The sequence below is a fragment of the Streptopelia decaocto genome (genome assembly GCF_964273445.1).
Source record: "Streptopelia decaocto genome assembly, chromosome: 5".
In the NCBI taxonomy this organism is placed as follows: domain Eukaryota; kingdom Metazoa; phylum Chordata; class Aves; order Columbiformes; family Columbidae; genus Streptopelia; species Streptopelia decaocto.
Window position 1 is genome coordinate 50,488,360 of NC_138659.1, and position 24,666 is coordinate 50,513,025.

Here is a 24,666-nt window from a genome sequence, read left to right on the forward strand (position 1 = left end):
GTTTTGTAGCTATTCTATAACTTTGGTAAGTTTTTAGAGGTTGGCAAAATATGAAGCTGCCATATATCTCCAGAGATCTGGTTTTGTCATAACTGGGTGGTTACCAGCCTAAGTGTTTTCTCCTTGTTCTTAACTCTGCCAAGGCCATGTAGCCAATTGAGATGCCTGAACTCGCTCCTGTGAGCCCTCATAGCAAGTGTGTGGTAAGAAGTCAGCTCCACTAAGCATGTGCAAATGCAGTGCAGGTAGTAAACTTGCATACTTACTGGGGGAGTCCTGGACAGCTTGGAACAGTCTTGCTGTAATGACAGGCAAACTACAAAGCCCCTGATGCTTATTCCAAGACAATAAAAAAAAAATATAGTAAACATATTGACTTTGTCATAACTGATAAAGCTTGGCTGTAAAAGGACTTAAAAGTTTTGTAGCCCATTTTGAGAGCAGAGTCCACTGAAGAGGTGCTGCTCACAGCTGTGCATCTTGGGCATGTGTTAGATTGTATTTTCCATCTTGTCGTAGGTGCTGTGGAAAGGAGAAGACAACGTGCTTGGCTCAGGGATTTTGTGAGTTAGCACAGAGCCTACTTGCCTCTGCTCGTTCCACACCGCGTTGTGCTCGTCCCTGCAGTGCATGCTTAGCCACTGCACCTATTGCAAGTGATGTTGGTTCACAGAGATCCTTAAATTGCTGCTTGAAACTGAATTACCTCACCCAGTATGGTTGACTCATTAAGGGATTGAGCAAAGAAAGGGGGCTGAGGCTGAAGTTGCTTTGAAATGAATCCTGCATACATTCAGCTCTCAGGAATGTGGCACGACAGGCATGGTAATGGTCTGTGTCTGCAGGCTTGCAAGCACATCTGAACATTTTGCATGGCACACTGGCAACCAAGAAGAATATTCATTTGTATATAGATATTTGCCTGCCTTACAGCAATGCTGAGACTTCATTAATATTTGTAAAATGACCTTAATAGAAATACAAACAAAATATTACTAGAAGGTAATGGGTTAGGTTGCTGTAACACATTTGGAAATGTTGAGGAAGTTCTTCCTGTGTTTTGACAGGAGATGAAGAATGTATAATCATGTGGAAGGTGAAAAATGTGCATTCACAGGTAGCCAGGTTATCTTTGTAAGCAATTATTCTTAGTTAATTTTTGCAAATGCACGAACTCTGTGTGTGTCTATTCGCAGATTTCATGCTGCGGTTACTACTTCAGAACATGTGGAATAGAGTCATCTTGCTTATACCAGCCATAATAATTGTTATTATATTTATCAAAAAGGGAAATAATCCTGAATGTCCCTGGAAAATATTATGCAGTTGTCTGTAAAGTAGGCTACCCTTGCGAGAACTTTAAAAACTGTTTTGTCGTGAATCTTGTGGTTCCTGTTTCTAGGAATTTCTTGGATCAAATTATTTTTTACATTTCCTGTGAGATGAGGGCAAAATTGAAATTGTGGTGGCAAGAACAGTTGCACTTGAAGGATTCTTCTGGTTTCTTCAGAAGCATCAATGTCCTTTGGAAGATGATGTATATCGCGTGTACCTAGATTAAGTTTTTATAGAGATGCACGTAGCTTCTGATTAAGAAAACCTGGAGACTGTTTTGTTCTGGAGAGAGCTGTGGGCTGCTGAGTCAGGGGAGAACCTGGCGCCTTTGTCTGCTCCACCTGCCAAGGTCCGTGCAAAATCCCAGTTCTGGTATGGACAGTGTGCTAGCGTGTATTCAGACTCACAAAACATGGTGCTACTCTTTGAATGACTAAGATACCGTAAAGAAATTTAACACTTCACGGTATTGAAGGATAAGTATAAAAACTGCCATGGAGTTCACATGAATGTTGTGTTTTATTTTTTTAATCTAACTTCCTTCTTAACCCTTCTAACATACTCCAGCGGTCTTGCTCTTTTCTTGGAATTCTCTCTTCTTTTCTATGTTATTTTTTGGAGGGAGGAAGGTTTGTATTTTTTGCTTTGTCTCAGAAGATTCAGTGTATTGTGGGAGGTGAGGCAACGCTGGTCTTGGCAGAACACCACAAAACCATGAGAGTAATTAAATGACGCAAGCCTTTGATTATTTTTCTCTCTCAAGCTTTCTGGCACAGCCGGGCATTCCGATTGCAAAAGGAAGATCAGGAAAAGAAACTTCTAAAGATTGCACATAGAATCAGAAGAACTTTATCGGAGACTATTTGCTGCTTTAAAACTCTTCACTCTCAAGTCCTGGAGTTGCTGCTTTTTCTGCTGTGAGGATGATGCCTTTTTCATCACACAAGACAGACGTAACTGAAAGGGAGCTGCCAAGGTTTTATTTTGGTTTTGATTTCTCTGCTCCCTTACTAATTGGATTTTTCCTATCTTCTGCAGAAGGATTATAAAAACATTAGAGAATCTGGGATTTTTGGGGTGTGGGAGGTAGCTGTTGTTTTTCATGTCTAAGTTCTGGGACCTCCTTAATTTGCCATTTGTTCCCTGAAGTCACTGCCTGTTTGGAAAAGGGAGAAGCAGCCTAACAGATGAACTTGCACCACCATGGATTGCTTCCCTTTGCAAACTTTATATGTGGCTGCTTGTAAAAGAAGTTATTGCATACATAAGCATCAAATGAAGAATAGAATCCTGGGCTGGATTTAAAAGAAGCAAACTGCTTGTGTTCTGATGAAAGGAGAAATTCTGTTTAAACTCTAATTTATAGATGATTGGATGTTGTTCCAGTTTTGAATTCTGGGGAAAGGAAGGAGAGGTCTGATCAAGTCAAATACTCTGCCAGCCTAAATCTTCATGTTCTACAGCTGAAACTGGAAGATGTCTTGGAAAAGAAATTACTTTTCTGTGGGTCGAGGGAACGTACAGGGCATGTTTACTCCACGAAATACCACCTCAATAGCACCCAGTAAAGGTCTCAGCAATGAACCAGGACAGAACAGTTGCTTCCTGAATAGTGCGCTACAGGTAAGAGCACGTAATAAATAAATGTCTCTGTCTTTATCCTCTGTCTGTTACAGTATTTACTTAGCCTTGAATGTGCAACAAATATAGCCAGGCTTGACTACATAATTGTTTGTGGGCCAAAGAGAGTAAAGCTAAGTTTGGAAATGCAGATTAGTTGTGTTATAGAACAGCTTTTTTTAATTGTCAGGCTTTCCTGATGAAATCAACAGCATTCATATTGCCATCACTTGGTGTACTTGAATCTCCTGTTTGTGTAACTTATTATATGTCAAACAAATATGAAAACAAATGTAGAAAGTTTCTTTTAAAATAATAGAATATTGCATAGCTTGCAGTATGTCTATTCCTTAAAAGTAAATTTAACTTTTTTGTTGAACCAGTCAAGTTCAAGTGTTGATAATACCTCTACAAGATCCTTTTTACATAGACCTGTTTTCTTTCTAACAGCTGATTTATAGCTTAATTTAGATGATTGAGTCTTTACCTTTTGATTTCGAAAAAAACTCTTTTCCTGTGTCAGAATTAATGGAGTGGTGTGGCTGCTGTACTGGTATTGCCATGTTTTGAATCTCTGACATTTGAGATTCAGTCCTTCTGGCTGCAGGGTTTAAAACCTTTTCTCCATATCAGTTTCCTTTCCCTTCATATGACTTGTCTGTGTAGCACAGACTGTGTCACTGTGGGGTTTTTTTGTATCTTGGGCATGATTAGGTTCTCAACTAACTTTAGGCTTCAAGATACTCCTGTGTTGCAAATAATACGAATAGAAACACCACTGAGCCTCAATAGGCTTAATATGCCATAAAATACAAAGGAAACTTACTAGAAAAGTGGGGTTTCCAGTGATGTACTGTATTAATTGCTTCTGTTAAGTTGCCAGGTGTAATCACTGGCTGCCTCCTATTATTGAGTTACTGAACCTAGGTCAGAACTAAATAGAGCCGAACATCAGCTGTGTGCCATACCTGAGGATGGAAGCCTACAACCCAGCCTTTAGTCTTCTACATAAACCATTTTCTTCTAAAGCTCAAAAGAGATAGAATACCAAAATATATTTACCATAAAAGCTGGATTTAAAAAAAAAAAAAAACAAGATGGTAATAATTTCATGAAATATATGCTTCTGAGATTTTTAAATCTTTTTTTTTTATCGTTCAGTGTTAGTCTGAGAGATTCTTGAATGTTTGTTGGTCCTTAATAGTAAGTATTTCTATAAACATTTAAGATAAACTCCAAAGGCAATTACATCAAAAAGTTGGACTTATTCCTAAATTTATTATTTTTTTGTTCTTTTGTGAAGTCTACGGTAGTTCTTCAGGAATGTTGTGTGTAATCAGATGATTCCAAGGCATATGTTGCCTCCTAGGCCCTTAAGTATAGGGAGAGTTTGAGTATAAACATAGCCATGACAATTCTGAAGTTTCAGGAAACTTTACAGATTAAGCATTCAATAAATGTGTTTTTAAAGATAAGTTTAGGTAATGCTTGTGTGCTATGCTTTAGTTAACAAATTGTTCCAACTGGAAACAGCTTCTTAAAACCAGCACAACCTCTTTCAGAGTGCTAAACTTTTTCTAGCCAGTTGCTCTGGACAGATGAATCATAAATAAGAAGCTGGGTCCCTCTGTTCAGGCTAAGGAAGCCTTTAGCCAGCCGGATGCCAGCCTGGACCTTGCTGCTCTGTCCGAAACCTGGCAGGACGCGATTTAGGTCAGGGCTCCTTTCAGTGCCAGCTTTGGCCTCCTGAAAGGCTGGTGGCTCTGAGGCTTGCAAGAAAGTCCAGTTATTGCTAGTTAAAGCTGAAAGGGCCAGCACTGACCACATTTTTACATAAAGAACTGACTGTGAAACACCTCAGAGATCGGTGTTGTTGCTGTTTTACAGATACGAATTTAGATAATTGCCCAAGATTGCACAGATTTAGTGGTAAAACTTAAGAATAAGACTTGGTGCTGTTATAGTAAATGTTGCACCTCACTGTTGCTAGAACATGTAAAAGCCTGCTTGCTTTTATATGCTGTGACCATACCTGGTCGTGTACCTGGAATTACTACCATACCTGTCCTGGGAGAAAAGAACAGCTGGCCACACACATTGGGGTTAGAAATCTGCCTGTACACTTACTAATGATAATATTGGGCATAACGGCTTTTAGTAATTTATCATTTTGACTTGCAAGAGCTTGCTAATGTAATGTAAGTTAATATATGTGAATGCAAAAGCTGAGGAGGGAGGATGAAAGTGTCAACTTGCGGATAGACAAAAGGCATCCTGTTTCAAAAGGGATGTTCACTGACATTCGTGTACTTTTGGGTTTATTTAGCATGGGCAATTTTAGAGCTTCATGCAGTATTTTATTTTATATATTAGTTGACTGTACCCCTTTTTGTGTTTCAGGTTCTCTGGCATCTGGACATTTTTCGACGCAGTTTTCGTCAAATCACAAAGCACAAATGTATGGGCGATTCTTGCATCTTCTGTGCTCTTAAGGTAAAAGTTGGAAATAAATTTTTTTTCTTTAAATTGAACAGAAATATTTCTGATATTTGTCAAATATATGTAATCAAACTTGCATCTGGAAACTTGTGAGAGCAAAGGTAAATCTGATAGATACTGGCCCAAGACACTTGTAGCACTGTTTTTAAAATATGTTAAAGCCAATAAATTGTGAAAATACTGTAGTTACAGTTTCAGATACAAGGACTCTTAGCAATGGAGTGCAGATCATTGTGATCCTCCATGTTCTTCGAAAGATTAGTTCAGCAAGTAAAACATAGGTTTGCTTTGTTTCTTCTAATTTATCATTTATCCACAATATACTGTATACAGTTATTATGCTCTTCAGAAGTTACCTTTCCTTCAGAGCTGCTTTATATGTCAACATGGAGAAGGCCATTTAGTTTTAAGCCCTTCTGTTCAAAACTCATGACTATGTAAGACTAAAAGGTATTTTCTCCTGTAATATTTGATATTTGCATTAAATGGCTCAGCTGTTTGTGGTTTATTTAAAAACAAAACACCAAGAAAAACCCAACAACATCAATCCTGTTTGTAGATGCAGGTACAATAACTGACTTTCATAGATGCTGCCTGGACAGTAAGATCTAGATGGTATCTCTCGTTCCCACTGCTCTTACGTACTTGAGTAAATTGAGCAATCCTACATCTCTGTTTGTCTCTGTGCATTCATTTTTAGCACTTCTGGGGTTTTTTGTGCCCTCTTTTCCAAGCTTTGCCACTTGAAACGCATGGCTCCCTCTAACCTTGTGGGAGAAATGGGTGTGATGCAAACACAACGAAAATACCGCCTTTAATCTGCTTGAGCAGTGATTGATTTATTTTTTTTTTTCTGAAACTGTACTGAGACATTTTCTTTGATCACAAATGGATTGCAAAATCCAACTAAATATATAAATTCATTGCAGGAGAATTTATTGTATCGTGAATTCTGTGTGCAGTAGAAGGACAGACAGCATGTCTTAAAATATGGCAAAATAGAGAGTACAAGGTTTAAATTAAGATCTGAAGTTCACAGGCAGTATTTACAGTATAATAGCTGTCTTGCTACTGTTAAGTGACTTTACTGGTGCTCTGGTACAGACCTGCTTGAAGCGAGTTATCTAGTGAGTTTTTTGGGCTGTTGTTGAGGGGTTTCCCCTTGCAAAGGAACAGCAAAGGGGAGACTATTAAGGCATGAAAGAAGATAAGTAATTTCCTTCTGAAGGGAAATTTGTCTCAAGACATATCTGTTGAAATGATAAGCCAGGATGATGTTGACAGCAATATCATCACAAGAGGATATATCAGTGACTTGGGAGCAAGATAGCACATCGTAAGTGAGAAACACATCTATCCTGACAAAGAAAAGATGGAACATTAAATATATCTCCTTCCTTACAGGGAAGTGACAAGACTCAGGCTTGATCTGGTTTGAGTTCATTACGTTCAGTGTGATAAATAATTTTAAGCCAATTCTTGGATCATGCCCATTAGTATTGCCAAGTGATTGTTGGTATTATTTGGTAGCTGAGATGAGGACAGAAAGAAAAAGATTTAGGAAATTGTCACAAATGTAAGCTTTTGCTGTTCTGGGGTTTAACCTAACAGCAAGATATGGCAAGGAAATACCAGGAGATCAGACAGATTCTGCCATTTGGGTGAAAGTAGACTGAACTCTGAGACAGTGTTGAGAGGTTTTAATGTAAAGACAACAGTTAAGAGTCTTTTTCCTAATGAGAGTACCGAAAAAGAGGGGCAGCGGGGGGGAGGGAAACAAAAAAAAAAAGATGTCACAGGAAAAAGGAGAGGTTGAATCTTTGTGGAACTGGTATTGAAAGATCAACTCTGAACAAAGACGCATCTGGATTAGCAGTACCAGTATGAGAAGGGAAGGCACTACCGTAAGACTAAGATGACAGAATGTATTAAAAGCAGACACTGGGTTGCAGAGTGTTTAGTTTTGTTGATAAAATCCTTGCTTTTGATGTCTTGCTGAAGTGTGCAGTATGCTATTATAAACTTGGAAGTGACAGGCAGAGTGGCAGAATTCACAAATTGGATGCCTGCAGCCATATGCTTATTTTTTAAATTAAAGCAGCCTTTGAAAAAAACAGCTGTGCTCGCTTCTTGCTCCCCGATATTTGCAAAGATTTTTGTGGTTTGTTTCCTATCTGAAGTTCTTACAATGCCATGCTTAGCCAGAAGGTGTTACAACCCTTAGTTTCCAACAAAGCTATAATGTTGCTCCAAGTCTGCTAGTACTTCTGCACATTTAAGAAAACTTGCATCTGGTTGTGTGCAGAAATCCTATAGCTCACAAAACTCAATATACAATGAAAAACTCTGAAGAAATGCATAAACAAGTAAAGAATTATCTAGACAAGTATTTCTGAATATGGGCAGTGACCAATACTTGACAAAGTATTCCAACTGGCTTTAACCCAAACCAAAATGTTAGTGTTTTCTCTGTCTACAGTCTGTTCTTCATGGGAAATTTCAGTGTGTTCTACTCAAGCCTAAACTAGAACCTTCAGAAAATTTACAGACATCTGTTGTAAAGCTATACAAGAGAAAAAATACATAGAAATTTGTTTGTTAGACATTACAGATCTGTTTTACTTCCAATTCCCATAGGTTCAGGAAGCAACTCACAATTTGATGTTTTTCTCTGGGTGATACCGTGACAAGTTTCCATCTTTATTAATTTGTGTAAAATGTTGATGTGTGTATGTAAATATTTTATAATTTCCCTCCATTTTTATGTTGTTACCAAGTCAAATAATATTATAAAGGTGAGTAACAAAGGGTGTCACGTAACTCTAAGTGAAATTGGGGATACAGACCTCCCCTCACCACTCCAAAATGTCTCAAACACTGGCAACATAGGTTGTCTTTCTTGCATGCAACTGAAAACATAGGGATACTAAACGATAAAGATATGCAGAAGAGAGAGCCCAGGCTCATGGAGATGATCATGTTCATCTTTATAAACTCCTTAAGTGGGCAGTAGAGGGAGAAAAAAGGCTGAGGTTTTTACTTGTTCTCTGCTGCCCTCTGGATCAGTGTTCTCAAACTGCTTGTTCTTTTCCTCTTGTAAATGTCTGGCTGGCTGGCACATACTATCTGTAAACTTATATAAAACAAATGCAATAATGTACTTAATAATGCACCTAATACTGCAAGCATCACCAAGAGCGCATTTTGTGTCCCAGTGGAGCAGGATTGTCCCTTCTCTTTCCCTGCCCGAGCTCTCCCATCTGCTCTGGGAGCCTTTCCCTGTAGTCCTGCCAGGGTAATGCCAGCTTAGCTGCCAGGTCTTTGATGTCATCTTTCTCTTGAATCTTGCCTTAGGCTTGGCTAATATGAGGGAGAAGATGTGGCTGGATCCAGTGGGAACACAAGAATTTGGAGCTCTGTACCATGCGAAAATCTCCCATTAGGGTCTGGGGAGAGGTAATTAGCCTTGCATGCTGTCAGGTGGATCTGCCCGAAATCCCTGTCTGGACCAAGCAAGGTGGAGGCAGGACATGGTTCCTCTTCTCCAAAGCATGCCGGCATGTTCAGGTCCCAGCCTGGCCTGGGAAAGGGGCGATACCTGGTGGGGGAAGAGTCTGTGTCGTGTCACCCCCTCTGCTCCAGGTTCCCTCACAGGAGACCTCCTGTGTTGCGCAGAGAGGGTTCGCGTTCTTCCCCAACGTTGAACTGTTGCTCTGAAGGCAGCGTCCTGTTCCCATTGACTTTAGAGGAAGATAGTCTTCACTAAGCTAAATTTAGCCTTTGAATAACACCAAAGAAGTTGTATTTTTTCCACACTTTCTTGGCTTGCCGCGGCTGTTTCTAGGGATTCTGATGGCAGGCACAGTATTTACTGTAAATGCTCAACTAGTTCTATAAATAGTATTTGTAATTTTAAATGACTTTTATTTATAAAATGAAGGATCACAGGACAGTGATGTCATACCTGAAATCAAATCACATTTTATTTTTGTACTGCATTGAAGACATCCATTGCACAAATTCCTGAAGTGATTTTAAAACTTACCATGCTACCTGGCTACAAAATGAATCTTGAAATCATTCCAGACGTAAATTCATTGGTTATTTTGAAGGGACCTTACGTCAACAGCTATAAAAAGACAAGGGAGAGCTGCAGACTCTCCCAAATACTGTTCCTCAAGATCGTAGCATTATTTAAGAGGTTTCTTTTCAGTGCACAGGCTGTCCTTACTGCTCTGTGGTTTGCCTGCCATAACACTGGAACAGCTTTTTGTTTTATTATTAATGTTGAAGTCTACTGTGTTTTATTTTCCTTTTTCTAGATCTTGACTTTGCTTTGGTGTTTGTTTATCACAGCTGGAAGAGGACAGGAAGGGGGAAATCCGTCCACTGTACTGAGCATGCCACAGAGAGTTTGTTCTCCTTCCAGGGATTGTACTGGGAGCTCTGTAGTGCCAGGATATGGGACAGAGTGTTTTTTGTAGTTTGCAAAGAAGAATGCTCTATTGATTGATAAATTCCAGTAGGGCTGGTCTTTTTTGTAATTTTGTCATGTGCAACAAAAGCAGGAAGAATGTGAATTTTCTGTATAGAAAGTATGTTGTTTTCTGAGGTGAAAACTGAGAACAATAGGGTATTAGAGTGCTTTAAAGAAGTGGAATGACTATAGCTCATGGTTCTGATTAGCCACCTGATTGAAATGGTGGGATTTGTAATTAAAACTTCATTAAATGAGACAGTAATAGGTTGGTTGCAGAGATTTCGTCCTCTTGTTTTATGCTTTTTTCCAAATCAGGATAGTATTTCAGACTGAGACAGTAGTAAAAATATATAAAATAATTACTTTTATTATTTAAACTTGGGTTTTTTTAGTTGGCACTTGCAGTTAACTGCCTGAAAAATAAACTAGCAGCAAGTACATTTTCCTGAGTTAATAAACTGGTAATTGAAGCTTCCGAGTAATGACTGCCTGTTTTAATCTTGATCAAGCAGTTAATAAATTGTCACCTAGTTGATATGGATGCTCTGTGGTTTGGGTTTCTTTTCCTGACACCCTCTTAAACAAAACTTGCGGCAACTATATTTTTATTTCATTTTGGTAGTAGCCGGGGTGCCTGTTGTTACAGTCTGTGTTGGAGACCTGATGTTAATGTTTAGGGCACAGTGTGAGTAAAAATGGAAGAGAGTGTGTAAAAGAAAGGAATAATGGAAATCTAGGTTAATTTTTATCAGACTTGAAGGTTTGGAAAGAGATCCAAAGACACAGAGCTGTATAGAGCTAGATTTATTTGTACTCTTGAAGGCAAATATAACATGAGGAGATGTGGAGAAGAAACGTGAGCTACTGGAAATACTGTGGGTGGAAGCTGGTGTGGTTGGATGGGAGAAAAGTTATTTTAGCAGCCAGAATTGTAATTGAAACACATTGTTGTACTGAATCTGCATCTGTACTGAGACTGCATCAGAGTGCGATATTCTGGATGAGAGATTAGGTACTGTAGACCAGAAAAAAGTCCAGTGAATGAAATGGAGTAAGAAGGGCATGCTATTGGAATGGAGAAGAAGTTTAAAAATAAAAATACTGTCACAATTGAGTGACAGCAAGAATGATATTGGTATGTTGAGCAGTCAAAGGATGAGGATTGGCCATGCTAATAGTTATGGCTTTTGTGAAAAGGCAGAAACTGTTCATGTAGGGAATACTAAAGCATTTGGGGGGAACAAGTTTTGTTCTTTGAAAGAAATACCATCACTGCTAGAGCTGCCGCGGTATCCCCATCCAAAAGGAACTTGCACACAGTACTGGGAAAGAATAGTTAGTTCTCAGAAAGGACAGAACTCCAGTTTACAGTGCATGGATGCTGATCCGATTCAGTAGCTGTTGCCTGTTCTCTTCAGCCATCAATTTATTCTTATGCCAGCCTGCTTCTACATGCTTGATTAAAAAGTCATATGTGTATGTGTATCAAGTCTGGGGTTTGTTTCATCAGTATGGTTAGGCACACATTGCAGATGTCAGTTTACCCCAAATAGATTGAAGACTTCTTTCCTAGTGAGAAAGCGGATTCCAAACACTGTTAGAGATAGTTTGGAGCAGATCTTGTAAACTATGGGGGGATTCACAGAGATTTCAGCTTCCAAATCTTTTAATTTTTAAAGTAATTCTAGAATGTAAATTCTATTAATTATGTCAAAGAATAATGGCTGTCTTTATTCTCTGACCAAATGAAGAACAATTTTTTTTTTTTCTTTTATGATCATGCATGTGAATTTTAGCACTCTGAAATAGAAAACCAGGTTTTAACGTTAATAGTTGTATGATAAAGGTTCCTTGTCGGAAAGCTTTGGTCGTTTGCCTTTGATGCTTTAGAAATTTTATGTTGATTCCTACGCTTCCCACACTGGAGGAGGTGATTTTGGGGTACCACTGTCCCTGCAAGCCTTTTTTCTGACACGTCAGGAGACCCGACCTGTGGTAGAAAGGACACGAAGCTTCCAGTTACAAAACCAGGAAGAAGCTTTCTGAATAGTAATTCAAGTGAGGTCCTGCCCAGGGTGGTTTAGGAATTTTTCAGGTTTGGATACCTCTGAGAGCAACCTGGCAAAAGATCAACTGTGTAACTGTAGTTGATCTTGACTTAGTACCTGGGGAAGGACTAGATGCAACTAAATGGATTTTGGCAGTTTATCCCACTTAAAGAATATTTGTACTTCCTAATTCTGCTGTCTTTGCTACCCTTTCCAGACCTTTGGAGATTGTAGGGAAGGGGATATAGAAGGAGTCTGACTTCTTTTTTGCATAGACCACAGGAACGCAGCGTAACCAGAAGACAGACTTCCTATCTGAAAAATCCCTTACTCATGCTGTTCTCTGTCTTGGCTTGTAGACATATCAACATGCCAAGAACAGGTCATCAGTGTAGTAATCACAGTGCTGCTGCTAATTCAATATTAGTAATGGCCCAGATTTTATGTTAAGATAATTTTTTGTTGTTGTTCTGCATCCTTGATATTGGTTACTGAAAACCGTTAAAATAGAAGAGACTTCCCTTGTTCATTAAGCTTTTGGCAGAGTCTTTTCATATTGTTACTGCTGTTAGGGATATGCTCATTTGTATTGGAATGTAGCCATTGAGAGAGATCGACAGTGTGGTGAATATACTAACGGGGTTTTCACTATCTTCAAATTCAAGTGAAGATTTTGAAAGAGAACAAAGTTTGAAAGTTTCATATATAAAGTTCTCGTTAAGTTCCAGAAGCACTTGGAGAAAAGGTGTCATGAAAACTCCTGGGACAGAATCAGCAGTGCTTTCCTGGTCTGTGCCCAGCTGGCTTTCACACCTGTATGTGGAACAAATCTGTTAGTGATTAGCAGCATCACTCAAGGGCAAGGCCTGAATTAAGATCTGACTTAGATAACCTGAAGTGATGAAACTGCAGGAAATGCCACACCTGCCCTTCTAAGGCTGAGAGACAAGATAGACCTGTTCTGAAGGTGAGCAAAGGACCTATCTTGAAAAATAAGAAAAAGGGAGAACAACCCCACCCCACAAACCCCAACCAAAACCTAACAAAAATCAACCCCTCCTGTGTTCAAAGTGTTTCTGACTCAGTTTGAGGTGCTTTTGGGACTTCCTACAAGCACTATGTCCAAACATGTTCTAAGCTGCACTGTGCAATGATTTGATAAGATCTGATCTTTATTAGATTAAAATGCACAATTACTCACTGGTTTTAAGACTTCTTTTTTTTCCTCATAATCCAAATGAGACTATCCAATTGTTTGCTGTCCTTACAAATTTTAGGAAGCATTCTTCTGTATAATAACTGGGATCTTTTACTTCCTGATTTTACATATTAGAATTCTGCACAGAATTCTGGGATGTTACAGATTTTTTTTTTTCCTGTGATTGTGGTAACAGATTTCAATTTTATAGGAAAGGACAAGCAGAGTTTTGAGATTGACACAGATTAAGATGGTTGCTTGTCACATGAAATGAGGTAGAAAGTAGCGCAGAGTGGTGATGGAGACAGAATGGTCTTGTATGAAAATAAGGGCTAGAAGTTTTTACTTAAACTGAGGATCTTGCATACAGTGTTATGTTCCTGGTTTTGTAGGAGGGCACAGTGGAAGTCAAATAACTCTTCAGAACATCTTCTGGACAATCTCACATACACACGTGTACGTGCATACGTGCCCACACAAAATAAAAGTGGGATTTTATTCAGTTGGGAGTATGTACTGAACTTTCATGCATATAACCCCCACTTTAGTCTTTCTAGAACCACTCATCCTTACAAATGGTTACCCAGATGACCTCTGAGTTACAGTTATGAAAATGCAGGTTTTATAAAAAGAAGTGAATAGCTGGAACTGTTATTTGTGTCATGCCTTTTCCCTCCTGCATGCTGACCCAAAAGTTATCGGATTCTTACCCACTTCTTGGACTTACTGGAAGGTAAATTCCTTGAACAGTGCAAGCAGCAGGTTATGGCTCTTTAAGGGCTAAGACATTTGGAAGGAGTTGCTTGAAAGAGGAAAGAATACATGCAAGAAGAAAGCTACCCAGGTATGAGTGAAAAAGTGAACTGAAGAGGGAGAAATAGGAATAAAAGGTGAGAAAGTTTTGGTGTCCACTTTGTTTGCTTCAGGAAACAAATTTGCAGGAAGATCCAAGGGGGATTGGCACTGAGGGAAATTTGCCCCAATCTCCCCACCCTCCCTTGGATATGTGAAAGGAAAGGAAGGAATACACAAAGGTGCATATGATTTCACAGGATGAACTTCGGGATTTTCTCATGTAGTCCCCGTACAATACAAGTATCTGTGTGTTGCTTGATCAAAGTGATTTAAAGTTTTGCTATTTGTCTTCAGATAACTTGAGTCATGTTTTGAAAATACAGTCACTTAACTATCTTTTTGTTTTCTTACTAGAGTATCTTCAACCAGTTCCAGTGTAGCAGTGAGAAGGTCCTGCCTTCTGATGCCCTGCGTACTGCCCTTGCAAAGACATTTCAGGATGAGCAACGCTTCCAGCTGGGCATCATGGACGATGCTGCGGAATGTTTTGTGAGTATAACCGAAAGCTGGCTTGACAGGCATAGACCCAAACCCCCATGACACAATCCTTTTTGGTTTTTTTACCATTCCTCCCTAAATTCCGACAAAACTTGCATGCGTGGCCTGGAAAAGTCCACAGAGAGATCCTCAAGCTTGAAGTGATCCAGTGGGCAACCAGTATTTGGTTGAGTCATCACTAATGATTTTGAACTGAAAACATCAATGTTATCCATTTTTACAGTTACTTTTGCCTGTGTACTGCTTGCAGTCTCAAGTGTGTCTTGGATATGAATGATCCAGGATTCTAGTTTTAAGGATCACCTCAAAAGGGCGAAAGGACATTTTTTTTGCCAGTTATTCTGAAATTGTGTTTTCAGAAACTCTAGCTAAGGGAAAGTAAAAATAAATAAACCAAATGAAACGCAACACAGTTATTTGTTAGTCGGTTGAGGTAAGCAATAGTAAAATGGATAATCTCTGAATATTTCTGTTGCCGTGTTTGCAGACCATCTGACATTTATTTTTTTAGACTGGTTAGCTCACTAGCATGATTGGGAGACAGCTTTTACATCCCTAGGTTTACCCACCTGCCTTTTTTTATACTCAAACTCTTTCTTGGCATCCATTATGTTAAGATTTTATTTTTAGCCACATTTCCTCCATTCCCTTCTTCAGTCTCCTAAATTTCTTTAACTTAATTAGGAGGCATTTTTGTCTTGCTGACCTATTGGCCTCTCTCCTTTTTGGAAATGATGGTGTCCCCTGGGTGGCCCAACTGTGTTTGTATCCTACGTAGTTGTTAACAAAGATGTTAATTCTAAACCAAAGTACAAACATACTGGATTTACTACTGAAAGGTAGAACTTCTCTCAAGTAAACCACCTATCAGAGTGGAGTCCTTTCTGTATGTTAAATCTTTCATTTCCTATACTTAGCTAATTTGACACTTGCACTGTAAGAGATCACAAAAATGGGGTAAATGCATTATGGCTATTTTAGTTCTTCTCTTAAACTAAGTGGACTGATAATGGGCTTATGATAACCTAAGGTATTCTTTATTTGTAGAATATTCATATAGCAGAATAGTATATAATGAGCTCACTTAAAATGGAAGCAGATCATACCAATAAAGCCTCGAAGTGAAATAAATTACATCAGCCTACACAGGAGCCCCTATGAGCACAGTTACATCCAATTGTTGTACGTGGTCCAGCACTTGAATAGAATTCTGTATGTAGTAGAACATGGGAACTTTTGGTTTAGTTTCTTCCTTGAGAAAACTAATCTAAATAGCCCATCTAATGCTGCTGTGGGAGTCCCCACAAGCAGGTTTGTTAGGTTAACTGTACTGACACAAGGATAGTTAAAAGTGGTACAAGTTCTCTTTTGAGGTTAAGCTTTAAGGCAGAGATAATTCCATAGCTTTTCACTTAGTTAACCTTTTCAGCCCTAAAGGCAGAGATTTAATTTAAATGGCAGAAGAGCTTAGATTCTAAAGTACAAGGGAAATAATACAGGGTCAGATCTGGTTTTGCATAATAATTAATCTTGACCTGCTTGTTGCAGGCCTGTAAACAATCCAGGCAGCTCCTCGAGGCAACGGCAGTGTGCTGCTGGAAGAGGGGTCAGAATTCTGGCACCCACAGATTAATGTTGGCAACAGTGGGAGGAAAGGAGGTCTTAGGACAGGAACTCCTGGGAAATTGAAAGCAGATGGGGTTGTCTGAAATAATATCTAGAAGACGTTCAGTGCTTTTGTTACATGCCGAATTTAATCTCCCTCTTCATTTATTGGTTCTCCCTCTTTTTGATAGAACATATATTATTTGCCATATTTCAAAGCCTTCATGGAATACAGAAATTGATTAGGTTAGTTTGTGTTGATAAGAAAAAGTTAGCGGCAACCCAGTGATTTTAAAACTGCAGAGCTGCTCTGCCTGTTACATTTCATCAAATCCACTGATGCTTGAGAACTGAACAGAAGAATCAGTGACAGAACCTTCAGCTGTGCTATTAAATAAAAGAAATAGTTACTTGATACAGCATTTCAAATCAGAAGTGGTAGCCATTTTCTTTTATATCTAAGAAAGAAATGCCAACTTCTTTGTTTTCTAAGTGGCTTTCAGAAATTTTCAGGAGCATTCTGTCTCTGTAAATAACGCTTATAATATTATTGCATCTGACATGCTTTTGTGATTTATATTTTAACTTCTGTTAACATTTGAAATGATCTAATGCTTTTATTTTTCTTCTCTTTTTGACTAGGAAAACCTGCTAATGCGAATTCACTTCCACATTGCAGATGAGACAAAGGAAGATATTTGCACTGCACCACATTGTGTTTCCCATCAGAAGTTTGCAATGACCTTGTTTGAACAGGTGAGGTAATGGTACATGCTTTATACAAATCACCAGTTCTCAAGTTTCAAATTTTCATTCCCAAGGCATGCATTGTCATGGTAAAAAAAAAGATACAAGCAGAAGTGTTGCTGTGGAAATACTGTTTAATCTTGTCAGTGTATTATGTTTTTTTTCTCTTCAGTGTGTTTGTACCAGCTGTGGTGCCACCTCTGACCCATTACCTTTCATCCAGATGGTACATTATATTTCCACAACCTCACTCTGGTGAGTTGAGATTTTTACAGGGAAGAGAACTTCTCTCTTTTTATTATTTTTGTTTTTTAATATACTGGTGTTGCAGTTTGATCTTCACATTCACAAGATTAAATGTCCAGAACATGGTTCGTTCAAAGTTGGTGGAGCTTTGATAACTATGATAAAGAACAGGAGGATTTAGTGGAGCAGAAGAGAACCAGTTTAGGCATGGATCAGTGCATCTACTTTGTTAATGATTCTGTATCTGACAACTGTAGTGGCAAGGGCTCGTGTATGTTTTGAAAGGCCTTAATATGTGAGCAGGTTAGTTAAGAGGCAAGATGAGAAAAATAAAAAATAATGCATGCTTTGAAAGGACCTTTGGACATCTATTCCATCCTTCTGTGAAAAGCAGGGCTTACTTCAAAGCTAGATCAGGCTGCTTGGGGTTTTGTGCAGCTGAGTTTTGAAAACATTTAAGGACAGAAATTCCATGACTTCTCTGGGCTGCCTGGTCCAACGCTTAACGACTCATTGTGAAATATTTTTTTCCCTTACATCCAGTCAGAATTTCCCATTCTGCATCTTTTGCCTCTTGTCCTTTCTCTGTTGACCTCTGCAAAGTGTCTGGCTTATGTTCGGCTTGTCTGCCAGCTTTCTGCAATGTTGCTCCTCAGCCATTTGGTGCTCAGCCAGTACTGCTGCACCAAGTGTGCTCTGACCGAGGTGGAAGACTTTGTATTTTCCATTACTGAATTTCGTGAGGTTCCTGTCAGCTCATTCCTCCAACATGCGAAGATCCTCCTGGGTGGTAGCACTCCCTTTCTGTATGTTGACTACATCATCCAGTTTGCTGTCATTAGTAAACTTGATAAGTGTGTATTTTGATTCATCATCCAAGTTGGTAATGAAAATGTAAAATAGCATCAGCCCCATTATTAAGCCTGGAGGAACACAACTCTTAACTGACTGCTTGTTATGTTTTGTTCCTCTGAGCCTGAAGGTCCAGCTAGGTTTTTGTCCACATTGTATTCTACTTGTGCAGTCCACACCTCCCAGTTTGGCTACAATTACGCTGTAGATGACTTGGAAACCCTGTTAGAAACCACATGATACTAACTGCTCTCGCCTCTTCAACAGAACCCATAATTTTATGGTAGGAGATAATCAAATAGGTCAGGTGTAGTTTGCCACAAACTGGCTGCTCTCTGACTCACCTTCTTGCCCTTCCTATGTCTGGAGATAATTTCCAAGGGGTTTTGGTTTGTCATTGTGTAGTTCCTCAAATGTTCTTTCTAGGATAGATATGTAGCTCTTGCTTTTTCTAGTTATTGGGGAACTCTGCTGGTCACCCTGATGTTTCATTAAAAGAGGCAGTACTCAGAGCCATCGCTCTAGCCCTGTAGTAGGTCATTTGAATGAACGCTGCAGAAATCTTCCTCTAGTAGGTGGCTGCTCAGTTAAAAGCTGCTTAAATCCGATCAAGGCAGCAGTCTGTTAATTCACTTCTGTCTTGAAATTTTGATTGGGATGAAAACTTCTTTGTTTCTTGTCCTGCGCGTGAGATAGATAGTTACAGAGCCTGAAAAAAATGTCTTGAAAACTGTGAGTTGGTCTTCTCATGCAGATCTCTGTTCAAGGTACCCTTTACCGGTATATCAGGAGTATTGTAAAGCATTCCCCCTTATGGCTGCTACCTGCTGTTCCATCAAGCTGTGCATCAGAATATTATTCATTAGAAAAACAGGAAAATAATTATGTAAATTATATTTAATATCTTATTTGAAATATCTCAATAATCTTAAGCCATGCATTATTTTAAAAACACCAGTAGAGTGATATATTTATAAACCTCTTAAATAATTTTAAGCTTGAACATGCTTTGAGCACTAGTATTCTTGTGTACTCAGTGTCGTCTTTCTTCCAACTTGAACAGTTAAATCAATTGGGTGCTGTGCTGTTTCTTTGTCTATAGTTTAATTATTAAGGATGTGCTCCTTTACTAGGTTTGTTACTGAAGGAAGGCATTTTGAAGCAAATATTTCATCTTGAAATCAAGTATTTATCAAAATGCTAAAGCTTGCTGTTAAGATGTAAATTTTAAGCCGAACCATAAAACTGTTTCTATTTTAAACAAATAAAATTGTTTTCTTTATGGATAATCATCATGGAAGGTGTAGTAACTCACACTTGATTGTGTGGTTTTTCTGTACTACAGCATTAAATATAAAAGGAGTTGTGTATTTTAAGGTTCTTAACTTTTCATAAAATTTAAGTGAAACATATATTTACTTAATGTGGGTTTCTGGTTTTATTTTTTTTATTAAACTTTTGTTTTCCACACTTTCTCTATACTGAAGCAATCAAGCTATTTGTATGCTGGAGAGACGAGAGAAACCAACCCCAGATATGTTTGGAGAGCTACTACAGAATGCCAGCACTATGGGAGACCTGCGAAACTGCCCAGTTAGTATCCTTAGCTTTCCTTTTTGGGGGGGTACAGTCAGGACAGAAAAGGTTTAATAGACTACACTGATGTCTACCTTTAAATCATGAGCATTTTCAAGGTTTAGCTCATCATAATGATAAAAAGGATAGGTTCTTTGAGTCTGAATTCGGTACCTCTCAGTTTTTCCATGATGGAAGGAAAAAATACTAGTGTCGTGTGCTGCTTTGACTAGAGACACGTAGTGAGAACAGGAATAGACATAGTGTTTGCATGGAGACTGAAAATGAATGTTTCAGAGTTAGAAATCACAAAAAAAAAGGTGGTGAGGGCAAATAAATTGGAAGTGATTACGTTGCTCCCAGGGAATGGCCAAACAGTCCATTCCTGTTCAAGTCTGTATTGCTCTGAGGCCTCTGGCACCAGCGTTACATGAAGCCGCAAACATGCGCTTTCATCCTATCAAGAAAGGTTCTGGGATCTTACCTAAAGAAATGGAAATTACAAAGAATTTAGGGGCTGTATATGTTTATAGGAGATTTCTGTATGTTGACAGTGGTTTCGGTTAGCTAGGCTTTTATAGAACAGTGTTCCCACAGTTCATCCAGGTTCTCTGGTGATTATTTCTGTTGAGGGTAGTATGCTTCACCTGTACTAATAGCGTGAGAAAAGAATTACGCATTTATTGTAAAATCTTTTCAACAGTACCATGCTGTAGCACAGATAGCAGAACTTCTGTAGCAGTCACCGTAATCATGTGTACAAGATTGATTGTTTTGCCTAGATAAACTTCCATTCAACTTCATCACTACCTTTCAGTTGGAATAAATTGAACTGTTGAAAAACTGCTGTACCTGCATCATACAGCCAAAACACTGGTCAGAGGGAAGGAGGAAAGGACTACTGCGTCCCACTGCCAGAGCACAGCCTGACAGTGAAGGGCTTGGAGGCTACACAGTGCACTTGCAAGAGCTATGCCAAAGGCAGGATTCATCACAGAAAATTTGAGGGAGTATTGGCTTGTTTTTCTGACTGAGGTTTGCTGTTCGGAGTGTGGGAGATGTTGCTCAGAAAGGGTTGCTATGAGTGATGAGTAGTGTTTAACCACTTAAAACCAATTACTGCATATGTCCAGTTGGTAGTCGCATGCTCCTATACTTAAAAATGTTCTGTTCTGCTATACAGTAAAGGTCTCACAAAATTCAACTGAATTAAGTGCATGATTCATTTGGGTTAAAAAAATATCATGTAGATATGAAATCATTTATTTTTTTAATCAGAAGGGCTTGCTTTCTAAAGCAAGAGTTTGATGTCTTGTTCTGCCTTTTAATTTGAGTGTGTCCAGATCCAGGGCTTTAGATAGATCTGCAAGAAGACTTATCATCAGACTTTTTTACATATTGATTAATAGGTAGGCCAGGAAGCAGCTGTATAGTTGCCTCTTCCTTTAATGCTACTGTTAGACGTCTCACCCGTCCTCAGTGAAGCAATACATGCTCTAACAGGAATGGTTGGTGTGCTTGTTCCCTAGGGAAGTGTAAGTATTCCTGGTTTACCTCCTGCACTTTCTGCAGCTTATAACTCTGAAACATTCACTGTTAGTCTCCATTGAAACTTTTTATTTTAAATATAGGCAAACAGTGGCTCACTTACCTGAGTATAAGGAATGAAGGTATTGTATTGTTGTTTAAAAGATTCATATGAGTCTAGCTATTTCACAACCAAAGCATGGGAAATGTAATAGAAAGACATTTTTTGTCAAAGTGCACTGCAATTTAACTGTGAAATAATTGGATGTATAAAATTGCTTACAAGTACTTGCCGTCCCTTTCTTTTTATGTTTGGGAAAATTTTCTATTGAGGCTTAGCCAAGGGTGGCCTAAAAGTCATGCAGGGGAAGCTTTTTATCAGGTTGCCATATTCCTCTTGTCTTGCAGAAAATGCTGATGTTAGTTAGCAGAAGCAAGGAAGACAATTTGAGAGTAAAATGTATTTGTTGTGAGATAATCCACACAAATGCTTGTACTTTGATTATTGCAAATCTTAATATTAAAACCTCATATCTACATTTAAACATCACAGTCCTCTACCTGTAAAAAAAAAAATCTGTCTTCATCACTTTGTTGTTAAGCTCATTTCTTTCCTTTTTTTTAATTTTTCATTTTTCTCTCTCATGGATAATTGGGACTGAAGTTCTAGTTTAATTTTCTAGATTGCTGTGGGGAAGAAATGCTTTATGATCTCTTCCCTGGTTGTAATGTCAGGAGTGATTATATCCAATTGTGAAACTGGCCTCTGTAGAGTTGAGAAACTGTTCTCAGTATGAAAACAATTTCTTCTGGAATCTTGCAGGGGTACCTTTGTGACCTGCTACAGGGGGGAAGTGAGTATTGCAAAGGGCCTTTGTCATAGTTGTCCCCTCAAAAAATAATGCACTGTTTGCTAAAATTACAGTGATAATCTCTTAATTCAGATGGTGAACTTCTTTTGTGATGCTTTAAGGATGCTCACAATTCCAATAGGTGATGGACTGGAAAGACCACCACTGAGAAATGTCTTAGCTTCTCAAGCAAGCTGATCTCTGAGACGTACTCTGGCTGGAGAGTGAGAGGAGACTGGCCAGTTACTATGCACTGGTAGTTAATTTAAAAACTAAAAAATTGAAGGCATAAGGGAGACAGGAAATAAGAAGTGAAGAACTGCTGTGGGTTAGTGAAGCACTTCTTGTTCTCCCGATCTTCCATCTGCTGCTCTCATACATATATGAATAGTGACCTAACTATCCTGTCTAAGATTAAATGCTTGAGGTACCATGTAGAACACCCACCCAATTTTAACAGCGAGGCAGAACCTTGAAGATTTTTCTGACACCATCATATAAATCATCAGTCTCTGTAAATAACATTTTTTTTAAACAGAGGTTCTGATCAACACAAAGTGGGCTTTCCTTGCAATTCCTAAGAACGTTTTGGGGATCTTTCATGTATGCTTGAGTATTCCTTTTTTGAATAAACCTTCTTTTGCGCTATACCTTCTAATTATTATCAGTAGTATGAGGAAGAATCAGCAGTGTTCACTTTAAAGCTTGCAAATACCAGATAGTCTTGCTAATGCTCCTTGTCTGTGACATAAGAAGCTCATATCTTGACGCCAAGCATATTTCTGCTGAGTTTCGGTGCTGCCTCTTTGGCAGCTGTGCTTTTGAAACTTGTACTTGTTAGTGCCTTTCCCTAACGTTATAATAAGAGAAGGATTATATTGAATGTTTTGTTTGATTTAAATCCTCAGAGTAACTGTGGGGAAAAGATCCGTATTCGTCGTGTGCTGATGAACTCTCCGCAAATCATCACCATTGGCTTGGTTTGGGACTCGGACCACTCTGATCTGGCTGAGGATGTGATTCACAGCCTGGGCACTTGCCTTAAACTGGGAGATGTGAGTTTTTTGTATTTTGGCACTACCTACAAACACAACCTTTCTCATGGTAGTCTATAGCAGTGGATTGAGAAAAATGAAAAGTCGCCACCTTTACCTTTACAGTGTCCATAAATAGAGGAATAGGGGACAGATCCAAGGATCTGAGCTGTTTCTGAATGCCTCACAAAACCTGCGAAAGTACTAGTGTATTTGCATATTATTGAATTTCTGAAATGACTGAAAATTAAGAATGACTCCAGAAAACAAATCTTGTTTGAATCAACAAATATTTACAAGTACAAGGAAATTCTGGATTGGCATCTTTGCTATTTCTATGAAAATACATATGTACTCTTTCATTTTGAAGAACAGAAGTTCATTTCTATTTATTTTGAAGACAAAATGTAGTTTGGGATTGTGGGGTTTTTTAAATGCCTTTAAATCTTTTCATTGAAGTGTGTGCTCATAACACTTAAGAGTTATTTATAGCTGAGCGGTCTCTGAGAGATGGTGGCTGGCACTGTGTGATTGAGTGACAGATTAAATTAAGCAGTGTTTGGAATCTGGAGGTTTGTCTCCTAGAGGATTTACATGTTCTACATTAACTGATGCTTTAGAGCTGCATTATTGGTATACCAAATTGTAACTGTGTCTTATTGTAGCGCTGAGGTATTACTTTAAAATTATTTAAATAATATATATATATAGTTTTTTAAAACTGCATTGGCCAGTGTATAGTGTACCAAAATTAGTGCGAGTTAATGGAAGTATGGTTATAAAACAGCCTGGTTTTTTCACAGTAGAACAGTAATACACTAAAATATGAATCCTGTGCATTTTTAAATAAGACATGGTCAAATAGTCACAAACCCTTCTTTTTTTCTGCATGCCAAGTACTTTTGACCTACTAATGTCTTCAGGTTATCTTTTATATGGTGGTGTCATAAATTTGTCTTTGTTCAAGTCAGAATAAATGCCAGCTGTTCACTGTCAGAACTGCTTTGTTTCTACAAAGCAAAGAAGAATGAATGTTTTAAACAGTATTTGAGATAATCGGCAAGCATGACACAGAATACAAATTTTCGTAATAAAAGTACAGTTTCAAATTTTGAAAAGGTATTATATTGTTGTTGTAAATGACTTTCTTAAAGTACAGCCACAGTCTCCAAGACTGACTTGATACTTGTGCATCTGGTGAGTTGCTGGGAGTCTGTTCCTGGTCTGTGTCACTGGGTTTGATTAATTTATTAATTACTTAAGTATTTATTGCCTTGTTTTCTCTATCTCAAAGTAAAAATCTGACACCTCTCTTGTAGTACTTTGAGGTCTTTAAACACAAAGCAGTATGTAAAATTTTGAGCGTTTTATTATTTATTTCTTCTTTCATTTTTCTTACCTCTCTTCCTGTAGCTTTTCTTCAGAGTAACTGATGACAGAGCAAAACACTCAGAGCTGTATTTGGTGGGAATGATCTGTTACTATGGAAAACACTATTCTACCTTCTTCTTCCAAACTAAAATTCGCAAGTGGATGTACTTCGATGATGCTCATGTCAAAGAGGTGAGAAAACAACATTTAGGGAAAAAAAAACCAAACCTGTTATTAGCTACTTGTGTGTAGATCCATACTGTTTTCTACAGACTTTGATAAATTTTGGCTATTTTTCCACTCAAGTTCTGTAACTCTGTTGCTC

At 38.4% G+C, this 24,666-nt stretch overlaps 1 protein-coding gene across 10 annotated transcripts in view; it reads left to right on the forward strand.

The window, feature by feature from the left end:
• Positions 1-24,666, forward strand: part of USP54 (ubiquitin specific peptidase 54) — a 102,936-nt gene that overhangs the window by 47,606 nt on the left and 30,664 nt on the right. For 6 of the 10 annotated variants that reach the window (XM_082052958.1, XM_082052955.1, XM_082052961.1 and 3 more), the window contains exons 2-9: positions 2,099-2,958; positions 5,356-5,448; positions 14,390-14,524; positions 16,781-16,894; positions 17,058-17,140; positions 19,471-19,576; positions 22,845-22,991; positions 24,384-24,533. In XM_082052958.1, coding sequence (XP_081909084.1) covers positions 2,812-2,958; positions 5,356-5,448; positions 14,390-14,524; positions 16,781-16,894; positions 17,058-17,140; positions 19,471-19,576; positions 22,845-22,991; positions 24,384-24,533 — 975 coding nt within the window. In that variant the 5' untranslated portion in view covers positions 2,099-2,811. Of the gene's footprint in view, positions 1-544; positions 564-2,098; positions 2,959-5,355; positions 5,449-8,808; positions 8,911-14,389; positions 14,525-16,780; positions 16,895-17,057; positions 17,141-19,470; positions 19,577-22,844; positions 22,992-24,383; positions 24,534-24,666 lie in introns of those variants that run through there. The other 4 variants (XM_082052959.1, XM_082052960.1, XM_082052962.1 and 1 more) reach the window with 4 other exon arrangements.